Raw genomic sequence first — 23199 nt, forward strand, 5'->3', positions numbered from 1 at the left:
AAAAAAAGTTGATTTGGTGTTGAGCCATGCCTTTCATAGTTAACTATAGTGTATTGTTAATAATACTGGCCTCATGTGAGTCTCTCCAAAGGTTTCATTGTTTATCAAATGAGAAGAAACTTTGTTTATAACTTCAGATACATAGAGGTCATTTAAAAGTAATATTTATATCATTGTAAATAGCACTAAGAGTTATGTAGCTTCTTTTCTTTATGAAATTTAGTTAGAATAGTAGCTGTTTGTTGTGTTATAGATGCAGTCTTTTATTTCAAACTTGTCTGTTTTCTCGGCATCTTTCTATAGCAGAATTATATCATCCCATAAAAGTTTATTCATATCATTTAACTTTTCAGTGGCTAATAATTTAAATTTATACCATACAACCAGCAGCACTTTTTCTATTATTGTTATGAATTAGAACATTGTGTTACTTCTGGGGACCCTTACTGTGTATCTGGCAGTATACTAAGCATGTTTTGTGTCTTAACTTAATGTGCCTAAAATTTCTACCAAGTAGTTAGCATCTTAGTTGTCATTTTGCCTGTGTGGCAGCTGTGACACAAAATGTAATTACAAAAGATTTAGTCATTAAAGTGTGTAGAGAGGTATTCAGTATGCACACAGCTAAAGCATCAGTTGAAATGAAGTAACCGTCTGAGACGCCTTAGAGTTCAGATAAGGGCACGTTTTTCTTTATCTACAAAAATGAAAATGCTGCAAAACTTTAAGCTTTAAAGTAGCACTATACTTTTTATGAGAAATCTAAACCTTAACCAATTATGATGTTAATAAACAATTATAAGGAATTCTATAAGTGCCCCTATGATAGTTTAGTTCCAGAATTAAGTTAGCTTAGGCTACCATGAAGTATAAGGTATATATTCTAGAATTACGTGCATAGTTTCATTAGCTCTGTAACCTAATCATTATTATTGCCATTGTGAACATCCTAATAGAATAAGCACTATTAAAGCCATTCTGAGATATATATATGTGGATATATGGTCATCCTAAAATATACAGCACATTTTACAATTTCACCACCAATCCATAGCACTGAAATTGACCTCTCCTCATGTGGTTTATGCTGATGGACAGCAGGGAGTGTATCTGGCCATTTCTCTTTTAAGACCCTTCTCTCGGAAACTATAAAGGTCATATGAAATCCTGCTCAGGAGTTTTACATATCATAGTGTTATGTTCATCATATGACTTTGTTCCGAATAGCAGACATGTGACATGTTCTGTCCTATCAGCATTTACGTTTTTCCTAATGGGGGTGGTTTGGTGGATGGTTGGCAGGATCAAAGCTTACCAGTGGGACGGATGACATGCGTTGATCCCTGGGATCCACGTGTGCAAAGAGAGAGCCAACCTGTGCCTGTACATTCTGGTGCTTTTACACAGACGTGTATGTACATGAACACACATCATAAATAAATAGATGATAGATAGGCTCACTGATAGACAGATAATTGAAATAGTTAAAAGAATTATCAAAGAAGAACTCAGAGTGTCTTGTATTTTCCCCAGAACTGTAAAGCCTGACTCATGGCATACAGAGAAGTGCTCCACCCTGTCCTCCCAATGTGAAGGGAGACAGAGAGAAGACCCTTAGTCCCATGGCCTCCAAAGTTCATCTATCACCTTTCAAGTCTACTCGTTTATACGTCTGTCTGTCTGCTATCAAGCGAGGATTTAACGTTTTACTGTTTTTTTCTTATTCACTTTGCATGTAGTCTCTCATCTATTCTAAACTCATACTCTATGACAGTTCAACTTCTTCTTTTTTAGCTCTCTGCAATACATGTAAAACTTTTGACTGCTACGTAAAATCACAGCACCTATATTAAAATAATTTTTTCAGAGTTTTTCTCACTATTAATCCCAATGTATGCTCGTATCTTATACTCTCGTTAGCAATAAAAGTCTTCGATGCTGTCCATTAAGTCACTGATGTCATGGGAGTAGGATCTCACTCCGTTTCCTCTGTAGTTTCAGGTGCAGCGCTATGTCTCCCAGAGCCTAGTAACCCTAGGAAGCTGCAGCTTGTTGAGGAAGTCTATTGTGTCGTTGCTACTATCGGAAGTGAACAGCTTTGTGGACGACCTGGGAGCCATCGATCAGGTACATGTAACTGGAAAGTGTAACTCATTAGATTGGGCTTAACACACATATAAGCTGCTGGCTTTTTTCTTCCCATGTTGATTTTGTGCTATTTCACTAGTTCACTATATTGCATTATCTCTAATATGTGTGAATATTCCAGCTACTGAAATTACAGAAAGGTACATTAGCCAGGAAGGTTTTTGCTTGTTTGTTCTTTCTTTTCTTTTCTTTTTTTGGGATATTCTGTTTATTCAGCGGCATCTCCTTTCTTTTCTTCTTCCTTTTTTCTTTTATTAGATATATTTCTTTATTTACATTTCAAATATTATTCCCTTTCCCAGTTTCCTGTCCATAAGCCCCCATCCCCTTCCCTCCCCCTCCCCCATACGGGTATTCCCCCCATACATCCCCCTTACTGCTCCCCATATTCCCCTGTACTGGGGGTCCAACCTTGGCAGGACCAAGGGCTTCCCCTTCCACTGGTGCCCCAACAAGGCTATTCTCTGCTACATATGCAGTTGGAGCCCTGCGTCAGTCCATGTATAGTCTTTCGGTAGTGGTTTAGTCCCTGGAAGCTCTGGTTGGTTGGCATTGTTGTTCTTATGGGGTTGCAAGCTCCTTCAGCTCTTTCAATCCTTTCTCTAATTCCCCCCAAGGGGGTCCTGTTATCAGTTCAGTGGTTTGCTGCTAGCATTGACCTCTGTATTGGACCTGCTCTGAATGTGTCTCTCAGGAGAGATCTATATCTGGCCCCTTTCCCTTTCAGCATGCACTTTTTAGCTTCATCAGTCTTAGCTAGTTTTGGTGGCTCTGTGTGTGTGTGTGTGTGTGTGTGTGTGCGTGTGTGTGTGTGTGTGTGTGTATATATATATATATATGTGTGTGTGTGTGTGTGTGTGTGTGTGTGTGTGTGTGTGTCACATGTGGGGCAGGCTCTGAATGGCTGTTCCTTCAGTCACTGCTCTAAACGTTGCTTCCATATCCCCTCCTATGGATATTTTTTCCCCTTTTAAGAAGGGATGGGAGCATCCGCAAAACTACCTGTCGTCCTTAATGTCACAAATATACTAGATTTTCTGTTGTTTTTAGGAGAGGAATGTTTAGATGAATAGACTTAAATATCCCCAGTGGTGATATAGATTCAAATAGGTGGGGGGGGGGAGGTGGATATAAGAAGATCTTAAATAGAGAATGGCTCTTCAACACATTTGCCTAAGAGAATTTTCCAGCTGAGTTTTAAAATTTAAATATCCAGTTACCAACCCATACATAATCCAGTGAACCAGGTCTGTGAAGTGAGATCCCGGGCATCAGTACTGCAGACGAGAAGCATGCCCGGTCATCCCACTGTCAGCTTAGACTTAACGCCACTGCTCCCAGCTTTTCAGCTGTACAGAGCTAACCATGTCATCGCAGACAATATCCCCAGATTTTCATGATAATAATTAATCGTTAAATGTGCATACCTTATAGTTCCTTTATATTCGTACCATCTTTGTGGTAGAATTAATATGAAATAAGAGATAAGTTGACATAAAATAAATTTAATAATGCAAATATTTCATGGAGTTTTAAAGTGTTTTTTAACTAAGCACTTACCTTTAACTTCTCTACATTTAATGGAATGATCTTAAAACTATTATTCTAGTCTTGTTCTGTAGATAACATGTTATATCATCTAGTCACCAACTGTTCAGGGGATTCTGAAAGATAAGTTTATAAAGTCACTGTCACAGATCTAAAGGAGGAATGAGTCAAGCTGACTGCTGTAAAAAGAACAAAATGTTGAAATAATTGCATGGTGGTGTTTGTAAGAGTTCCAGGGTGAGCAGGGTAGCCATAATAGTTTACAAGCCCAAAGAACTTCCTGTCGAAGAAACAGGACTCAGCAGAGCCTTGCAGAATGCAAAGGAACTGAGTTGTTGTATAATGTGTATAATGAGAGCTCTCCCGGGGAGTCTGAGGAAACAATATGGATTTGGAACTTAACATGAAATAATGCTGGAAGTGAGTTTAATTGAATTGAATTATTTGTTTGGAGCATAAGAACAACTTGAGAAGTCAGAATTTTATCTACATGAGTGGTTGATTTTAATTTTGACACAGCATCATGAGATGCCTAAACTTCATATCCAGTTCATATACAGAAACAGAGTCTCAAACAGCATTTAGACACTTGAGCACGGCTGCAGAATGACATCCACAAATGTCATCATTTAAACTCGGGTGTTCTGTCATGCTGCTTTAAAACGATAAGGGGTAGAGAGGTGGGGTAGTCGTTAAACGCACTTACTCTCCTTGCAGTGGATCCAGGGTCAGGCACCCATCACAGCTGCCTGTAATTTCATTTCCAGAGGATTCAATGGCCTCTGCTGGCCTCCAGGGGTATCAGCTTGCACTTGGCTCGCATAAACACATGCTGTTTAGAACACGTATGAAGGCGGGAGTGAAGGAGGGTGGAAGAGGGAAAAAATGAGTTTGAATAAAAAAGGAAAAAGCAACAGTAAGACCACAACTAATTGTTTTTCAGGCATCTGTATTAAAGGCTTCACATGAGTTCTCCTAATCAATTTTTTTTGACAACCCTTCCAAATATTAGTATTGATCAAAGACAGAGAAACGATAAGTCAGCATTTTCTAGTGGCAAATAGCAGAACGCAGTGTAGCCAATTTAAACAAATGGATTAATGTGAGGCCATGGAATTTGGGAGCAGGCTGAAGAATGAGACTCTGGGCTCTATTTTCATGAATTAAGCCATTACCACAAACAGAATGGGGTTACCGATGGCAGGGACTACTTTTGCCATTGTAACCATGAACCTGAGTGCCAAATTGGTATTTGATCTTTGGAGGGCTGAGAGTTCATTCTCAGTACACTCTGAGTAGACCATGTGAGCACTGTGCAAGATCGAACTCCCTATATCACTTACTTTCAACTGAAGAGGCTTTTCTTTAATTTTTATTTATTTATTTTTACATTCCAGATTTTATTCCCCTCCCTGCACAACATGCCCCAACAGTTCCACATTCCATACCTCCTCCCCGACTCCCCTCAACCCCCATGTCTCCACAAGGATGTCCCTACACCACTCACCCCACCAGACCTCTAAACTTCCTGGGGGTTCCAGTCTCCTGAGTGTTAGGTGCATCTTCTCTGACTGAACTCAGACCCGGGAGTCCTCTGCTGTATGTGTCTTGGAGGCCTCATCTCAGCTGGTGTGTGCTGCATGGTTGGTGATCCAGTGTCTGAGACTCTCAGGGGTAGAGGTTAATTGAGACTGCTGGTCCACCTACAGGGTTGCCCTCCTCAGCTTCCTCCAGCTTTTCCCTAATTCAACCAGAGAGGTCAGCAGCTTCTGTTCATTGGTTGGGCACACATATCTGCATCTGACTCTTTCAGCTACTTTTTGGGTCGGAGGGCAGACATGATAGGTCCCTTTTTGTAAAGGCCCTATAGCCTCAGTAATGGTGTCAGGTCTTGGGGCCTCCCTTGAGCTGGATCCCACTTTGGGTCTGTCGCAGGAGCTTCTTTTCCATAGGCTCTTCTCCATTTCCATCTCTTCATTTCTTTCAGACAGGAAGAATTGTGGGTCAGAGCTTCCCTCACTTGATGCCGTCTTTCTACTGGAGGTGGGTTAAATAAGTTCCCTCTCCCCATTGTAGGGCATTTTATCTAGGGTTCCCCCCTTTGAGTGCTGAGAGTCTCTCACTTCCCAGGTCTCTGGTACATTCTAGAGGGTCTTTCCAACCTCCTGCCTCCCGAGGTCACCTGTTTCCATTCTATCTGCTGGCCCACAGGACTTCAGTCCTTTTCCCCCACCCAATACCAGATCATGTTCCCCTCTCCCCCCACTCCCCTTCCCTGTCCCTCCCCTTTCCTTCTCCCTCTTCCCCCATGTAGTTGCTTTCTTCTCCCTTTCAAGTGGGACTAAGGTGTCTTCACTTGGGCCCTTCACGTTGTTGGTCCTTTTGAATTCTGTGGATTGTATCTTGGGTATTCTGTACTTTTATTTTTTTGGCTAATATCCACTTTTTAGTGAGAACATATCATGCACATCCTTTTGGGTCTGAGTGACCTCCCTCAGGATGATATTTTCTAGTTCCATCCATTTGCCTGCAAAACAAAAGATGTTCTCGTTTCGAATGGCTGAGTAGTATTCCATTGTGTAAATGAACATTTTCTGTATCCATTCTTCTGCCATGGGACATCTGGATTGTTTCCAGCTTCTTGCTATCACAAATAAAGCTGCTATGAACATAGTGGCACACGTGCCCCGTGGCATGACGGGGCCTCTTTTGTGTATATTACCAAGAGTGATATTTCTGGGTCTTTAGATAAGTCTATTTCCAATTTTCTGAAGGCCCTCCAAATTGATTTCCAGAGTGGTTGTACCAGTTTGCAATCCCACCAGCAATGGAGGAGTGTTTCTCTTTCTCCACATCCTTGCCAATGTGTGTTGTCACCTGAGGTTTTGATCTTAACCATTCTGATTGATGTAAGGTGGAATCTCAGGGTCGTTTTGGTTTTCATTTCTCTGATCAGTAAGGACTTTGAACATTTCTTTAGGTGCTTCTCAGCCATTCAATATCCCTCTGTTGTGAATACTCGGTTTAATTCTATACCCCATTTTTTGATTGGGTTCTTTGGTTTTTTTTGGTGGTTAGCTTCTTGAGTTTTTTATATATTTTAGATATTAGCCCTCTATCGGATTTAGGATTAGTGAAGATTTTTTCCCAATCTTTAGGATCCCAATTTGTCTTATTAACAATGTCCTTTGCCTTACAGAAGCTTTTCAGTGTCATGAGGTCCCATTTATCAATTCTTGATCCTAGAGAATGAGCCATTGGAGTTCTGTTTAGAAAATTTCCACCTGTGCCAATGAACTCGAGACTCTTTCCCACTTTCTCTTCTATTAGATTGAGTGCCTCTGGCTTTATGTTGAGGTTCTTGATCCACTTGGACTTGAGTTCTGTGCCTGGTGACAAATATGGGTCTGTTTTCATTTTTCTACATACAGACAGCCAGTTAGACCAGCACCATTTATTGAAGATGCTTTTTCCCCCCATTGTATATTTTTGTCTTCCTTGTCAAAGATCAAATGTGCATGAGTGTATGATTTTATTTCTGGTTCTTTAATTCTATTCCATTGATCAACCTGTCTGTCTCTGCACTAATACCATGCAGTTTTTTATCACTATTGCTCTGTAGTAGAGCTTGAGGTCAGGAAGGTGATTCCCCCAGCTGTTCTTTTATTGTTAAGAATTGTTTTCACTATTCTGAGATTTGTTGCCTTTCCAGATGAATTCGAGAATTGTTTTTTGTATGCCTTTGAGGGATTTTGTTAGGATTTTAATGGGGATTGCATCGAATTTGTAGATTGCCTCTGGTAGGATGGCCATTTTTACTATGTTAATTCTCCCAATCCATGACCATGGGGGATCTCTCCATTTTCTGAGATCTTCGATTTCTTTCTTGAAAGACTTGAAGTTCTTATCATGAAGATCTTTCACTTGTTTGGTTAGAGTTACCTCAAGATATTTTATGTTATCTGTGGCTATTGTGAAGAGAGTTGTTTCCCTGATAGCTTTCTCAACCTGTTTATCATTTATATAAAGGAAGACTACTGATTTATTTGAGTTAATTTTCTATCTGGCCACTTTGCTGAAGTTGTTTATCAGCTGGAGAAATTCTCTGATAGAATTTTTGAGGTTGCTTAGTTATACTATCAACTCATCTGCAAATAGTGATTCCTTCATTTCTTCTTTGCCAATTTGTATCCCTTTGATCTCTTTTTCTTGTCTTATTGTTCTAGCTAGCACTTTGAGTACTATATTTAGTAGATATGGGGAAAGTGGGCATCCTTGTCTTGTCCCCAATTTTAGTGGTATTGCTTCAAGTGTCTCTCCACTTAATTTGATGTTGTCTGTTGGTTTGCAGTAAATTGCTTTTATTATGTTTAGGTAAGGGCCTTGAGTTCCTGATATCTCCAATATTTTTAACATGAAGCGGTGTCATATTGTGTTAAGTGGTTTTTCTGCATCTATAGAGATGATCATGTGATTTTTTTCTTTGAGTTTGTTTATATGGTGGATTATGTTAGTGGATTTTCATATGTTGAACCAACCTTGCATTCCTGGGATGAAGCCTACTTGGTTGTGATAAATGATGGTTTTGATGTATTTTTTTTATTTGGTTTGCAAGAATTTTATTGAGTATTTTTCCATTGATATTCCTAAGTGAGATTGGTCTGAACTTCTCATTTTTGGTAGAGTCCTTGTATGGTTTAGGTATCAGAGTAATTGTGGCTTCATAGAATGAATTAGGTAGTATTCACTCCATTTCTATTTTATGGAATTGTTTGAGGAATATTGGTATTAGGTCTTCTTTGAAAGTCTGGTAGATATTTGAACTAAATCTATCTGGCCCTTGGCTTTTCGTTTTTTTCTTTCTTTCTTTCTTTCTTTCTTTCTTTTTTTTTTTTTTTTTTTTTTTTTTTTTTTTTTTTTTTTTTTTTTTTTTTGGTCAGGAGGTTTTTAATGACTTCTTCAATTTCCTTATTAGATACAGGTCTGGCAAGAAAATTTACCTGATCATAATTTTACTTCGGTAGTGGTACCTGTCTAGAAAACCATCCATTTCATCTAGATTTTCCAGTTTTGGTGAGTATAGGCTTTTGTAGTAGGATCTGGTATTTTGTGAATTTCCTCCGTCTCTGTTGTTGTCTCCCTTTTCATTTCTGATTTTCTTAATTTGAATATTGCCTCTGGGCCCTTTAGTTAGTTTGGCTGGGGGTTTATCTATCTTGTTGTTTCTTTCAAAGAACTAGCTTTTCGTTTTGCTGATTATTTGTATTGTTTTCTTTGTTTCTATTTGGTTGGTTTCAGCCCTGAGTTTGACTATTTCCTGCCATCTACTCCTCTTGGGTAAGTTTGGTTCTTTTTGTTCTAGAGCTCTCAGGTGTGCTCTTTAGTTGCTAGTGTAAGATCTCTCCAGTTTCTTTACCACTTAGTGATGTGAATTTTCCTCTTAGCACTCCTTTCATTGTATCCTATATGGGATATGATATTGGATATGATGTGTTAATGTTTTCATTAAATTCCAGGAAGTCTTTAGTTTCTTTCTTTATTTCATCCCTGGGCAAATATTCATTGAGTAGAGAGTTGTTCAGTTTCCACAGTATGCGGGTTTTGTGTTGCTTTTGCCATTATTGAAGACCAGCTTTAGGCCACGGTGGTCTGATAGGATGCATGGAATTATTTCAGTCTTCTTATATAGGTTGAGGGTTGTTTTGTGACCAATTTTATGTTAGATTTTGAAGGTACTATGAAGTGCTGAAAAAAGTATATTCTTTTGTTTTAGGGTGAAATGGTCTGTAAATATGTTAAATTTGTTACACAACCTCTATTTGTTCACAACATCTATTAGTTTTTCTGTGTCTCTGTTTAGTTTCTGTTTAATGACCTGTCCCATTGGCGAGAGTGGGGTATTGTAGTGTCCCACTATTATTGTGTGGAGTACAATGTGTGTTTTGAACTTTAGTAAAGTTTCTTTTATGAATGTGGTTGCCCTTGCATTTGGGGCATAGATGTTCACAATTGAGACTTTCTCTTGGTGGATTTTCCCTATGAAATGTCCTTCCTCATCATGCTTTATAACTTTTGGTTGAAAGTCTATTTTATTGGATATTAGGATGGCAACTCCGGCTTGTTTCTTGGCACCATTTGCTTGGACCTTTTTCCATCCTTTTACTATGAAATAGTGTCTGTCTTTGTTATTGAGGTGTGTTTCTTGTATGCAGCAAAATGCTGGATCTTGTTTGTGTTTCCAATCTGTTAGCTTATGTCCTTTTATAGGTGAGTTGAGTCCATTAATATTGAGAGATATTAAAAACAGGTGACTGTGGTTTCCTGTTATATTTGTTTTTATGGGTATCTTTATGTGCTTGTGGATTTCTGCTTTTGGCTTTGTTGTGAGATAAGCATCTTGTCTTCATATCTTGTCTTTTCTTTGGTATAGGAATTTTCCTTGTATTGGAGTTTTCTTTCTAGGATCCTCTGTAAGGCTGGATTGGTCGATAAATTTTTTTTGAATCTGGTTTTGTCCTGGAATATTTTGCTTTCTCCATCAATGTTTATTGAGAGTTTTGCTGGGTACAGGAGCCTGGGCTGGTATTTGTGTTCTCTTAGAGTCTGCCTGAACTTTGACCAGGCTCTTCTGACTTTCATAGTCTCTGTTGAGAAGTCTGGTGTAATTCTGATAGGTTTGCCTTTGTATGTTACTTGGCCCTTCTCCCTTGTAGTTTTTAATATTATTTCTTTGTTCTGTATGTTTAGTGTTTTGATTATTATGTGGTGAGAGGATTTTCTTCTATGGTCCCATTTGTTTGGGGTTCTATAAGCTTCTTGTACCTTTATGGCCATCACTTTCTTTAGGTTGGAGAAGTTTTCTTCTATGATTTTGTTGAAGACATTTTCAGGTCCTTTGAGCTGGGAATCTTCATTCTCCTCTATTCCAATTATTCTTAGATTTGATCTTTTCATTGAATCCTGAATTTCTGGGATGTTTTGGGTTAGGAGTTTTTTTTATGTTTTGAATTTTCTTTGACCATTGTGTCAATCTTTTCTACACTATCTTCTATACCTGAGATTCTCTCTTCTATCACTTGTATTGTGTTGGTGATACTTACATCTGTAATTCCTGTCCTCTTTCCTAGGTTTTCCATTTCCTGGTTTCCCTCCATTGGTGTTTTATTATTGTTTCCACTTTTACCTTTAGGTCTTGGACCGCTTTATGCAATTCCTTCACCTGTTTGATTCCATTTTCTTGTATTTCTTTAAGGGATGTATTTGTTTCCTCTTTAAGGGCTTCTACCTGTTAACTTTGTTTTCCTGTATTTCTTTCATTGAATTATTTATATCCTCCTTAAAGGACTCTATTGTCTTCATGAGATAGGATTTTATATCATCTTCCTGATTTTCAGGTGTATTGGTATATTAAGGGCTTGCTGTGGTGGGAGAACTGGGTTCTGATAATGCCCACATATATTGGCTTCTGTTACTTATGGTCTTGAGCTTGCCTCTCCTCATTTGGTTATCCCTAGTATTTTCTGGTCTGGATGACTCTGTCTGGAGTCTGCTTCTTCTGTCCCTGGGTTGCAACAGGCTTGAGGCTCTGGCTGTAGCAGACCTCTTATGGAGCCTTCCAACTTGGGGCTCTTTAGAAGGGCAGAGAAGCTGCTGGTTTGTTGCACTGGCTGCAGTAGGTCTCCTGGAGGCCTTCAGACTGTTAGGTCTTCGGAGGAGCAGTCATACTGTTGTCTTGGGTGAAACTATTTTCTGGGGTGGGGGTTGGGGTGGAGGTGGGAGGGGAAATGGACTGTTTTCTATTTCCTTAAATGCAGTCACACTCTAGGGAGGCTTTCAGCCATTTGGCTCAGTTGCCCTGCATTCCACAGAGTCCCCAGGTGGTCTTCAGACTGTAGTGTAGCTTGCCCAGTTGCCTTGTGTACAGAAGAACTCCTGGGATGTCTTCAGGCTGTAGTGTCCTGAGTGCAGCGGATCTCCTGGGACCTCAGAATGTGGTATCAAATGTTTTGAGTGCAGTGGTTCTTCTGGCATACTTCAGGATATGATGTCAAAAGTTCTGAGGGCAGCAGATCCTCTGGTAAGCCTCAGAATATAGTGTCTTCCTGGAAGCAGACTAGCTAGCAGTCTGTCCCAGCAGAAAGGATCATGTGGAAGGGGATTGGTATTCGGCAGGTGGGTGTTTTGGGGGAAATGGTGGGTCCCTGAGTCCACTGGCCCCCAGCAGCTGCTGTGGAACTTTGAGGGAGGGGTGTCTTACCCAATGCTCAGTGCAGCAGATTCTCTGGTATGTCTCAGGGTATAGCCTCTTCAGGGGAGTAGACTAACTAGCAGTCTGTCCCAGCAGAAAGGACCAGGAGGAAGGGGATTGGTATTTGGTGGGCAGGGTTTGGGGTGGGGAGATGGTGGGTCCCTGAGACCACTGGCCCTTAGCAGTTGCTATGGGACTTGGGGAGGGGTCTTTCTAAATGCTAAGTGCAGTGAATCCTCTGGTATGTCTCAGGATATAGCCTCTTAAGGGAGCAGACTAACTACCTATCCCAGCAGAAACAGAACAGTTTTTTTTTAAATACAACTAATAACTCATTCATAACCTATAAGCAAGGAAAAATAAAATAATTATAAGCATTCTTCACTTATTTTCAACTGTGAAAGGGGGAGAAAACAGTGAGTGATAACGTTAGCTCTTGGTGTCCATCACATCTAAGAGCCAGAGGGTCAATGCCAAACTCTTAGAAGATGAGCTGTAATAGGACACAGTTGAAGAGCTTACGTGTGGGAAGCCAGAGGGAAGGCAGAAGTACACAGTTGAAGATTGGGTACCAGAACCACATATTCCCAGCTCTCGATACATTGTGTATACCAACAGATTCCAAAGAAAATGTGAAGGGATTTAATTTAACCAATTAAGAGATATGGAAATATCACGGAAGAGAATTAGGTTACTGTGGGAAAAAATGCTTGTGTGTGGACAGATTGGGTTTGTATTTAATGAATGTGAGTATGCTTTTAAAGTACTATAAATGTAGGCTGGTAGACTATGAGACAATCTCTGCAAAGGTCTTACTTAGGTGATTCATAATTGGATATCTGTCTGGAGAACAACACTGAAAAACAAAGTACATAACACATCATTAAAGTCTTCCCTCTAGACATGTAAACAAACAAACAAACAAACAAACAAGGATGTATAACCTGAAACCTTTAGGAGAAACAATAGTAAAAATAAAACCAAACTGGGGCTGGAAAGATGGCTGGGTGGTTAACAGCATCATATGCTCTTCCAGGGGACTCTGGTTCTATACATAGTATCCATAATGCAGCTAACATCAGGCTAGCAAATCTTATATGTTTCAACATCCTGCCTGGCCTCTGAGAGCACTGTACACGTGTACAAAGATATTCATACAGAATGCCCACACTCATAAAATGAAAGGAAAAATGGCAAAAGATAATGACATGGTTAGCTATTATAAATGTGTTATTATAGTTTAAAAAGCATGTGTTAGAAATCTGTTAAATATCTTAGGGCAAATGAGAACAGTAATAAGAAAATGGATTTCAAAAATAAATTGAGAACAGTATAACTGTAAATAAAGCTGTGAAAGCATAAGTAAATATAAAGATTCAATGAATCCTCACCAGTAAGCTGAGAAATTTTTATTACACGCATTTATATAAAACCATTCATATTTAGCAAGTTTGGCCTCTGTACTTTCAGAATAATATGGGCCAAACTATCGTTGTTTGTAGTCAACGTGACCATAATGATAGAAAATCCAAACTTGTTTTCTAATGTAACTGCCTGTAAATAATTCCTTTTACATATGGCCAATTGATTTTGTATTTACTGGAGGCAATTCCATTGGGAGGGATCGGGGCAATGCTCAGTCTGAGAATGGGCAAAGTACTTGAACAGACCCTTCATAAAAGTTGCTGTATTAGTGATCAGAAAGAACTGCATAATTCGCAACAACAGGAAAATGCACTGGATTGAAAAGCTCAGTTTAAAAAAAAACTGATAAAATGCATATACATTCCTATATACCTAAAAGTGGGTATCAAGCTGAAATGCTAAGTTTTGAGGAAGACTGTAACAAAAGCACAGAGTTTCTTAGAAAGTTAAGCATTCTCTTAAACCAGCAATTGGCCTCACAATTAAATTACTGTGTTTACATTTTAAAAATTATTCATGGATGTTAATTGTATCTTTTTAATAATTTGGATGGTAAATGTCCCCTATAGGCTCCAGTATTTGAACAATTTTAGTCCTCAGTTGGTGGTGTTGTTTGTGGAGGTCTAGACAGTGTGCCCTTGCTGGAGGAAGTGCATTGCTGGGGGCGGGCTTGGGAATTTAAAACCTCCATAACTTGTAATTTGTGTCCTTCCCTTTGATGATGTGTGTTCTCAGCTACATGATCTTGCCTGTTGCTTATTACTATGCCTCCCTCCCCCAGATGGGCTCGTATCCCTTTGTTCATAGATTTTTAAAGAATTATATTGAGTTAAAATGGACATTGAATTATCCAAGGAAGAGGAATACTCAGCTGCAAAAATTATAGGTACAAAATCATTGACACTCTTCCAAAATACACGTACTTTAAAATGACCTTTTCTAAATATGGAATCTGAAGTAATACATGAGAAAAATTGTAGTGTTTATATTTGCATATTTTATGAGTGAACACCTATGACTTTTGCATTATAAACAAGAGAAAAATTCTCCTTGCATATCAGATGTGTGTTGACTAAAGATGAACCTCCAAGTTTAATTGCATTTTTACACCAATATTTTTCACCTTAGATGCAGGTCTTACCGCTGTCTACTCAGCATGTTTGTGGGAACAGCAGCCAAGCTATTATAATGAAAAGTACACTTGGAACATTGATAAGGATGGGCGAGATCTGAATTCTGAGTAGCATCTTCATACTGGAATAGTCCAGTGTTTATGAAGTAAATGAAATTTCTACACGAGGACAACTTCAAAATTTAGAATAAAAGCATAGTATGAAAGAAACCCAAAAGCTATGTCCTTAATACCTTTTAAATATCTGTTTTCTTGTTGATTAAAATCAGAACTAAACAATTCATACATAAAACTAGACATGCAATATTCTGAATGTGGCATGCTTATACATACATATTCCCAATATAAAACTAACTAAATTTCTAATCAATTTGTTGGATAAATTATACCAACAAAATAAGTATTTTTAATATGAGACACTGAGAAAAAACAATCATAGCCGTAAATGTGAGAACAAGTTGGTCCGTTTCATATGAGGGAGAAACTGCTATATTCTTCCAGAATTATTCATCTTTTAATGATATTGTAGATCGAGGACCCGTGACTCAAGCAGTAGTCAGTCAGTACATCATTTAGAATAGAGTTTTCGTAAACATGCTCAAGTAAAAACACTAAAGACTAGCATCTCTTACTATGAGCTCTTCTGTTTTTATTATGTTTTATTTAAGAGGAACTTAGGAGAAATTTCTGACAATGAGTCCTGATTTATCACACATGTGCATGTCCCACCAGTGACCTTCATTATGTAAACAACCATCGTGTGTGGATATAGCAAGGCACACGATTTCCCAAAATTCAGAATTAATATAAGAATCTCCATGTATTCCGAAAGCCTGTTTAAAACTGTTTCTTGACAAGAAGTTTATGTGTTCAATGGTTGATAGAGTTAAAAATTCTACGGAGTGTTTATCACTTGCAGACTAGATTCTTTTACTTTACTCTTACATTGTTTTACAGTTTTATATGTGAACATTTTATTTATATCATTTCCTCCCTACCCTACGCCAACTCCTATGCCTCACTACTGTCTCTAATTCATGACCTTCATTTGTTTTACAATTATTATTATTATTATTATTATTATTATTATTATTACTACTACTACTACTACTACTACTATTTATATGGAGTGTGTGTGTGTGTGTGTGTGTGTGTGTGTGTGTGTGTGTGTGTGTGTATGTGTGCCTGTCGGTCTGTGTGTTAAGCAGCTGTGGATCCTGGATTTCTCTGATGATATCCATCTGTTATAGAATGAAGTTTTTTCAGTGGGGAAGATGAAGAAGAAGAGAAGCGCTTGGTTGGTATCTGGTGAGGAAGGCAGTAGGTTATGGTTTGCTTCCTCAGTGTCTCCCAAAAGCCTACAGACGTTAAATGTTCTCATCTGTGATAGTATTGAGAAATCGAGCCTTGGAAGGTGATTGGCTCTTTAGGGCTCTATCCTGATAAATACGTTAATCTGATTATGGTTTTAGAATTTTTGCTGGTAGTCTTTCATTATCATAACACAAGCTGGAGGCTTAAGGAAAGAAGGAATTTCAGTTTGCTACGTCCACGGGGGCATTTTTTTTCATTGATGTGGAAGGACGCAGCCCAGTATCAACTATGCTGAAGTGAGCCACAAAGCAGGACAGCAAACATCACTCCTCTATGGCATCTAAACTTCCAGGAGTTCTTGCCTCCCAGTGCCTGGCTGGATTTCTATCTCTTATTCCCCTCCATGATGGCCTGTGATCAGGATTGGTAAGCTAAATAAACCCCTCCTTCCCCAAGCTGCTACTGGTGTTCATTTATCACAGCGATAGAAAGCAAGCTAAGACAAATTCAGTGGGCATGGGTCAGGAGCATTGTTAGAAAATTCACCTTGCCTTTTGTTTCCCTAGACCACGAGAAAAGCAAGCTCACTGTACCTAGTCTTCCCTTCCATGACTTTCTTCCTTGCCTCAGAAGTCATTAACAGAAAGGTCTGAAATTGTGTGGTAAAATAAATCTAACTCCTTAAGGTAGAGTTCCTCAGATAGTTTTTCCACAGTGATAGAAATCTAATAGATCAAACTGCTTTTCTTATGTGCCGTGAAATCTAGAGTACAAAATTAGTAGGTCTATGTGGACATGGTATAAATGTCAACTAGAACGTGAACAGCCTGGGGGATCTGGGAGCTATGGCTATAAGGTGCCTAATTGCCAAGAACATATTAAAGCTAACACTGTTGCAACCACTATGGTAGTAAGTACGGAGCTCACTCAGAAAGTGGAAAGTAGGCCTTCCATGGAGCCAGACGTGCCTCCTCCTGGCCATATGTCCAAGTGACCTTAGACACCAGAGATGCATATCCAGGTCGGTTGCTGCACTGTTCACAGTATAGAAAATGGAACCTGCCAAGACGTCCAACAACAGATGCATAGATTAAGACCGTCTTAACTGGTATAGCGGTAGAAGTGGTGCCTGCGTAGTTAAAAGGACTTGCAGCTTTTCGGTTGGTCTTTCTTGGTTCCCAGCATCATCCTGGACCCACCACTGTCTTCTGAGCGTCAGTGTCACCTGGTACACACATGCTGCCTACACATAATAAGCTCAAGGACTTGTTATACTCACGAAATTACATATATGTGCGTGTGCTTTAAAAAAGAAAACGTGCTACAAAAATATGATAGAATTTTTATTTAGCAATAAGAAGGGAAATTTACAAATAAGTGGCTGGAACTTGTAGTTGTGTTCAGTGAGGTAATATAGATAATCAAATCCTGTGTGTTATCTCTTACAGACTGTTAACTGTTTAGATGTATGTTTATCAATGTGTGAGTGTAGATAAAGGTCATGAAGTTAGAAAGGGGACCATGAGAGGACCTGAAAAGTTTTAAGGGTTGGAGGTATAGTAATAGAACACTTGTGATGTGAACGTGTTATAGAAAGAGGACTTACTGACGTTAGAAAGGTACAGGAGTACAAGGAGACAGGAAAGAAGGGTGGGAGAGTTCAGTAAAAGTGCAGCACATCTGAAGGTGACACAATGAGATGGACTGCCTTCATGTTAATTAAAGATGACATACATAAACAAAAACTCAAAACTGTGTTTTATGCCTTTAGTAGTCTATAGTTTGTTCTAGTGGTGCATACACACACACACACACACACACACACACACAGAGAGAGAGAGAGACAGAGACAGAGACAGAGACAGAGACAGACAGAGAGAGACACACACACAGAGAGAGAGACAGAGACAGAGACAGACAGAGACAGAGAGAGAGACAGAGAGAGAGAGACACACACACACAGAGGGGGGAGAAATATAAATACACTCTGTACATATGATATTTCAACATTTTCCAGTACGTGTTCTGATACCTTTGTCAACAATCAGAGCACCTTAGCTTTATGAACTCACAGTCCATTGTGTTTCATTCTTCCTATGTCTCTATGTAAAGGACAGACATTATCATACTTAAGATTATTTTCAGTATATGTGGTATTATGTGTTTAGAATGCTTTTCTATTTCTCTTCACTATGCTATTGGATTTTGATTAAGACTGAATTGACTCTATAGCTATTTTTGGTAACACCGTTTTCACAATATTAGTTCTGCCAATCCAACTGGCTGGGTGGTCTTTTTATCTTCTGGTGCCTTGTTTGTTTCTCTGCTTCTTTGTCTCAAAGATTTCATTATGAAGATCCTTTACTGCCTTAGTTAGGTTTATTCCTGGGTACTCACTGTTATTGAAAAAATGGCATATTTTTTTCAATTCCTGTCTGATGCAGTTTATTAGTTATAGATAAACCTACTTATGTCTGTATGCAGCTTCCTGAAAATATCTATCAGCATAAAAGTCTCCGTTAGTCTGTAGAGTCCTGTAAAACTAGCATAGTTTCAGCTGCAAATAGGAATTATATAACCTCTTGGTTTTTTTTCTATCATTACCTACTTATATCTTTCATCTGTCTAACTGCTTTTGTTGATGTAAGCAGTATATTGAATGAGAGTTATAAAAGTGGAATACTTGTTTTATTCCAGATTTTAGAAGAAATGCTTCAGTTTCCTTCATTTAAAATGATGTTGACTATAGATTTGTTACATAGTCTTTGCTGTTTTGAGATATGTCATATCTTTTTTAATCACTTCCAGACTTTTATCATGAGAATATTTTGACCTTTGTCAAATGTCTTTTTCTGCATCTATTAAGGTGAGCATGTGATCTCAGTTTTTATCATTGTACTGTATTAAAATTATTGATTTGTTTATGTTCAAACAACCATGTATTCCTCATGAAGAAGCTTCATTGATCTTGGTGAATTATTGTCTGGTTTAAATTTTAATTCATTTTACTTCAGTTAAAATAATTACATAATTTCCCTTATTCCTTTCTACCTTCTAAGCCCTCTAATGTCTTCTTAAGTTCTCTCAAATTCATAGACAGTTTTTATTATATTATTAATGCATTCATGTATTTGGTTTGCAAGTATTTTGTTTAAAGATTGCATCTAATTTTATTTATTTGTTAAAATGGACTATAGTTTTCTCCATTTTTACATTTCTTAAAACTTTAGTCTCTGTCTGTCTCTTTGTGTCTCTCTGTCTTTCTCTGTTTCTATCTTTCTCTGTCTCTCCCTCTCCCCACCTCCTGTGTGGGTGCATGCGTGCATGCGTGCCTGTGTGAGTGCATGCGTGTATGCATGCATGTGTAGGCACATATGTCCTACAGTACATGTGTGGAAGTCAAAGGACAGAAGTCCTCCATGTGAGTCTGCACTCCTATTCTAGGGCTTAGTTGCAGGCGGTGGTAGGAGAAGAGATTGCTGGCACCCTTCTGTTCATACATCAATCCTTACCTTGGTTAGGTCTGCTTTCCATGTTGGTTTTTCTACAGCCGGGGTCTCTGTGTTGGAGACTGCTGATGCTACCCCTGGAAGTATTTCCATGGTAACAAGAATTAACACTGAGTATTGACTGTAGCTAGAGCAGTAGTGGCAGGTGTGGGGGTCTTAGCCTGGCATGGGTATCTGGCATCTAGGTCCATTGGTAAGACTTCACTAATGTACAAGGTTAAGGATGCTTGACAAGTCATTTCCCACTACCTAATTGATATCCACTGTTTTTCTTGATTATTATGGTTACATAATATATACACATATACGAGTATGTTTATATAAACATATATTATAAATGTATGTGGCTGAGTCTGACTTTGTTGTTTATGTGTACCTGACTTCAGTGTTTACAATATGTACTAAGAATTTTGTTAGCTATAGTGAGTTATTAATTTAGCATTCTTAATTTTTTTCCATTTGAGAATATACTTTTTAAAATTCCATCTTTAGAATTGAGAAGCGTTCATGAATTTGAGTGAATTTTAGCATTATTTTTTTCAAGGTCTGTAAAGAATGGTGTTGGTATTTCAATGGAAATTTCATTGAGCCTGTAAATTGCTTTTGATAAGATGGCTAATTTTACTGTTAACCCTATTGATCCATGAATATGGGAGATCTTTGTATCATCTAATACTTTTTCAATTTCTTTCCTTAAAGAGTTACACCATCATATTTTATATTACTTGTGGCTATTGTGAAGGGTTTTCCTGATTTCTTTCTCACCCCATTTATTTTGTGTAAAGGAAGACTATTGATATTTTTTAAAAAATTAACTTTGAATCCAGCCAGTTAGCTGGAGGTGTTTCTTAACTGTAGTAGTTCTCTGGTAGGACTTTTGGGGTCACTTTTGTACACTATCATGCTGTCTGTTAATAGTGATGCTTTGACTTCTTCCTTTCCAATTTGTATTCCCTGGATCCCCTTTTGTTGGCTAATTGCTCTAGCTAGAACCTCAAGTCCTGTATTGAATAGATATGAGGAGAATGGCCAGCCTTGCACCTGATTTTAGTGGAACTGCATTAAATTTCTCTCAATTTAGTTTGATGTTGGCTATTGGTTTGCCGTATGTTGCTTTAATTATGTTTAGGTATGTACCTTGTATTCCTGATTTCTCTAAGACTCTTATCATGAAGGAGGATTGGATTTTGTCCAACGCCTTTCCAGCATCTGGGAAGAGAAGCATGTGCCTGTTTGTTTGTTTGTTTGTTTGTTTGCTTGTTTGTTTGTTTGTTTGTTTCTGTGGTGGGTTATGTTGATGGATTTTCATATGTTGAGCCATCCCTCCCTCTCTGGGATGAAACCTTGAGTCTTAGAGGTCTTGTCACTTACATTTGTGACATTCCCTCGTTATTTTGATTTGTCCTTTTCAAGTTACCTCTTCATTATTTACTCAGTTTCTTTAATACTTGTCCTTAAGGATTTTTTTTATCATTTGTGTACATTTCAACTTTCCATTTGGAATTTTATATAATATTTTCACATTTCACTACGTGCTAATTGTCCTTAGTTATTCACATGTCTTTTACAATTCGGTCTCTCCTTGTCTTTTTACATTTTAATCAATTTCTTTCTACAGGGTATATGTCTTAATTAGGGTTTTACTGCTGTGAACAGACACTATGACCAGTGTAAGTTGTATAAGGACAACATTTAATTGGGGCTGGCTTACAGGTTCAGAGGTTCAGTCCATTATCATCAAGGCGGGAGCAGGGCAGCATCCAGGCAGGCATGGTGCAGGAGGAGCTGAGTTCTACATCTTCACCCAAAGGAAGCCAGGAACAGACTGAGCATCCTCAGGCAGCTAGGAGGAGGGTCTTCAAGCCCACCCCCACAGTGACACACTTCCTCAACAAGGCCACACCTTCTAACAGTGCCATTCCCTGGGCCAAGCATATGCAAACCATCACAGTGTGTGTTCTTTTACATCACCCCTCATGAAGATTGAACTTTCCTCTGTGTTTATCCTATGGCTTATCTCTAATGAGTCATTTTTCAGTCTTGTATTTCCACTTAATACTTAAAATGCCGTTCCTTTTCTCGGTTACTTCATGTTTCTTCGAAGGCCTGTTTATATTTAGTTATTCACTTGTGTGTATGTGATTAGCTTTTCTTCAATTATTCCCTCATGAAGCATGATCATTGGTGCTCACCATGATCTCAGTGCGTGCCCAAGTAAGTTCTCCAATCCTTAATGGCTGTGCACTTGGGCATCATTTAAATGCCTTTTCTATTCTTATGTTCGCTTCTTTGTTACTTACCTGCAGGTAGAATCATGTACCATAGACTATAGGGTGCTGATGAATTCCTGAGACACTCAAACTAATATTTCGAGGTTGGCAGTTTCCTGAGTTTTGCTACATCTTGTGGTATATACCGTATCCATGAGTCCATGTATCCACCCTCACTGTTTGCAGAATCCAAGAGAGGTTTTAATCCACGGATTCTGAATCCCCATCAAGCTTAATCAGCCCTGGCTTGGAGCTTCTTTTTCTTTGTGCCTCTGTAGTGAGAAACTGGAGGACTGACTGTGGCAGAAACCATTTTCAAGAAGAATCCTTATCATTCATAGGGATGTTACTTTTGTTAGGAATGAAAGGAGTAGGGGAACAGAGGTTTATTATTTATTTTGGTGAGTTAATGAAAAATGGAAATGCACTTAAATAAAATGATGAGGAAAGCTCGCTGTGAGCATCCTGAAGTGGAGCATGAGTCATTATGTATAGAAGGCTTGGTGTGGAGAAAGCAGGTGCATAGTCACTGTCTGAATAATCCTATGCTTTAGATGATAATTAATTCAAGAGATGCTTTGAGTAACTACAGAAAATAATGCTAATTATTTTCTCTCTATTTGGCAACCCTGGCAATAAAATGCAAATTAAATATGATTAGTTCTTCCTTTTTCCATAAGTATGAGGATATATCGCTGCAGATTTAATAACTCTTGTGCAGAGGTTTATCAGTAACTAAAAAGAAATCTCCAGAGTCATTCCAGTGTAATGAAAAGAGTGTTAATGTATCTCAGCCTACCTTTTTCTGATTTTGTGTTTTGTTATTGGTAGTGAATAATGTTTGTTCTGAATAATCTTCTGATGAAATTAAAGCATAACACTTCTTTCTGTGAAGCTTTCTCTAACTGCTATCACCAGGAGCAACTGTTTCCCTGTTATTCCCACTCTGTGGCACACACATTAATACATTTTTATTGGAACCAAGTACAGTTATACTCCAATATTGTTTACATTTGCACTCTAGACTGTACCGTGAATAGCAACAATTTCACTCATTGTTTCCTACCACACATATCAAACAATAATGAGCTTATTAAGAAGGGGTTTTCACCTTACTCAAAAAGTAGACATTTATCTGAGCGATTTACAGTTAGAACTTCCCGCCACTTGTTTTCTAAGCAGTGGCTGATTCAGAATTAAAAATGAAACGAGGAATGGTGGCATTGCTGTCTCCTGTGTACTTCCTGCAGAGAGCCTTTGATGCCTGAGAAGACTGATTTCTGGTACAAGATGAATTGGAGGGTCTTTCCTTTCTGTGGGATATAGGAGAGATCCATGGCACATATTTGATGCTTTAAAATGTGTTTACTGAAGGAGTTGACAGCAACCAAGAGATATGCTGGTCAGATGGGGTGGGGGAGTTATGAATGGTCCTAGGATGTGATATGCCAAGTCAATGAATGAAAGAAAGAAAGAGGAAAAGGGAAAGTTGTGTTCTGAGTGTACAGACTTGCAATGTAAGAGTTTAGAACTTAACACTCCCAGTTGTCAGGACAGAGTAGATATAAAGTTCTTTGAAATGTACTGTCATATCTACCCAATAAG

The 23199-nt window shown here is 38.5% G+C and overlaps 1 protein-coding gene and 1 long non-coding RNA gene across 4 annotated transcripts in view; one reads left to right on the forward strand and one right to left on the reverse strand.

The window, feature by feature from the left end:
• The window catches only part of Mei4 (meiotic double-stranded break formation protein 4), a 173821-nt gene that overhangs the window by 109151 nt on the left and 41471 nt on the right, over positions 1–23199 (forward strand). The window contains 1 exon segment of the mRNA NM_001109378.1: positions 1996–2127. Coding sequence (NP_001102848.1) covers positions 1996–2127 — 132 coding nt within the window.
• The window catches only part of LOC102553441 (uncharacterized), a 95248-nt gene that overhangs the window by 19353 nt on the left and 52696 nt on the right, over positions 1–23199 (reverse strand). For all 3 annotated transcript variants that reach the window (XR_015627343.1, XR_015627345.1, XR_015627344.1), the window contains exons 5-6: positions 4403–4528; positions 3709–3812 (exon numbers count right to left, since the gene is read on the reverse strand). This is a non-coding gene — a long non-coding RNA (uncharacterized LOC102553441). The remainder of the gene's footprint in view (positions 1–3708; positions 3813–4402; positions 4529–23199) is intronic.

Source organism: Rattus norvegicus, chromosome 8 (genome assembly GCF_021556685.1).
Source record: "Rattus norvegicus strain SHRSP/BbbUtx chromosome 8, alternate assembly SHRSP_T2T, whole genome shotgun sequence".
In the NCBI taxonomy this organism is placed as follows: domain Eukaryota; kingdom Metazoa; phylum Chordata; class Mammalia; order Rodentia; family Muridae; genus Rattus; species Rattus norvegicus.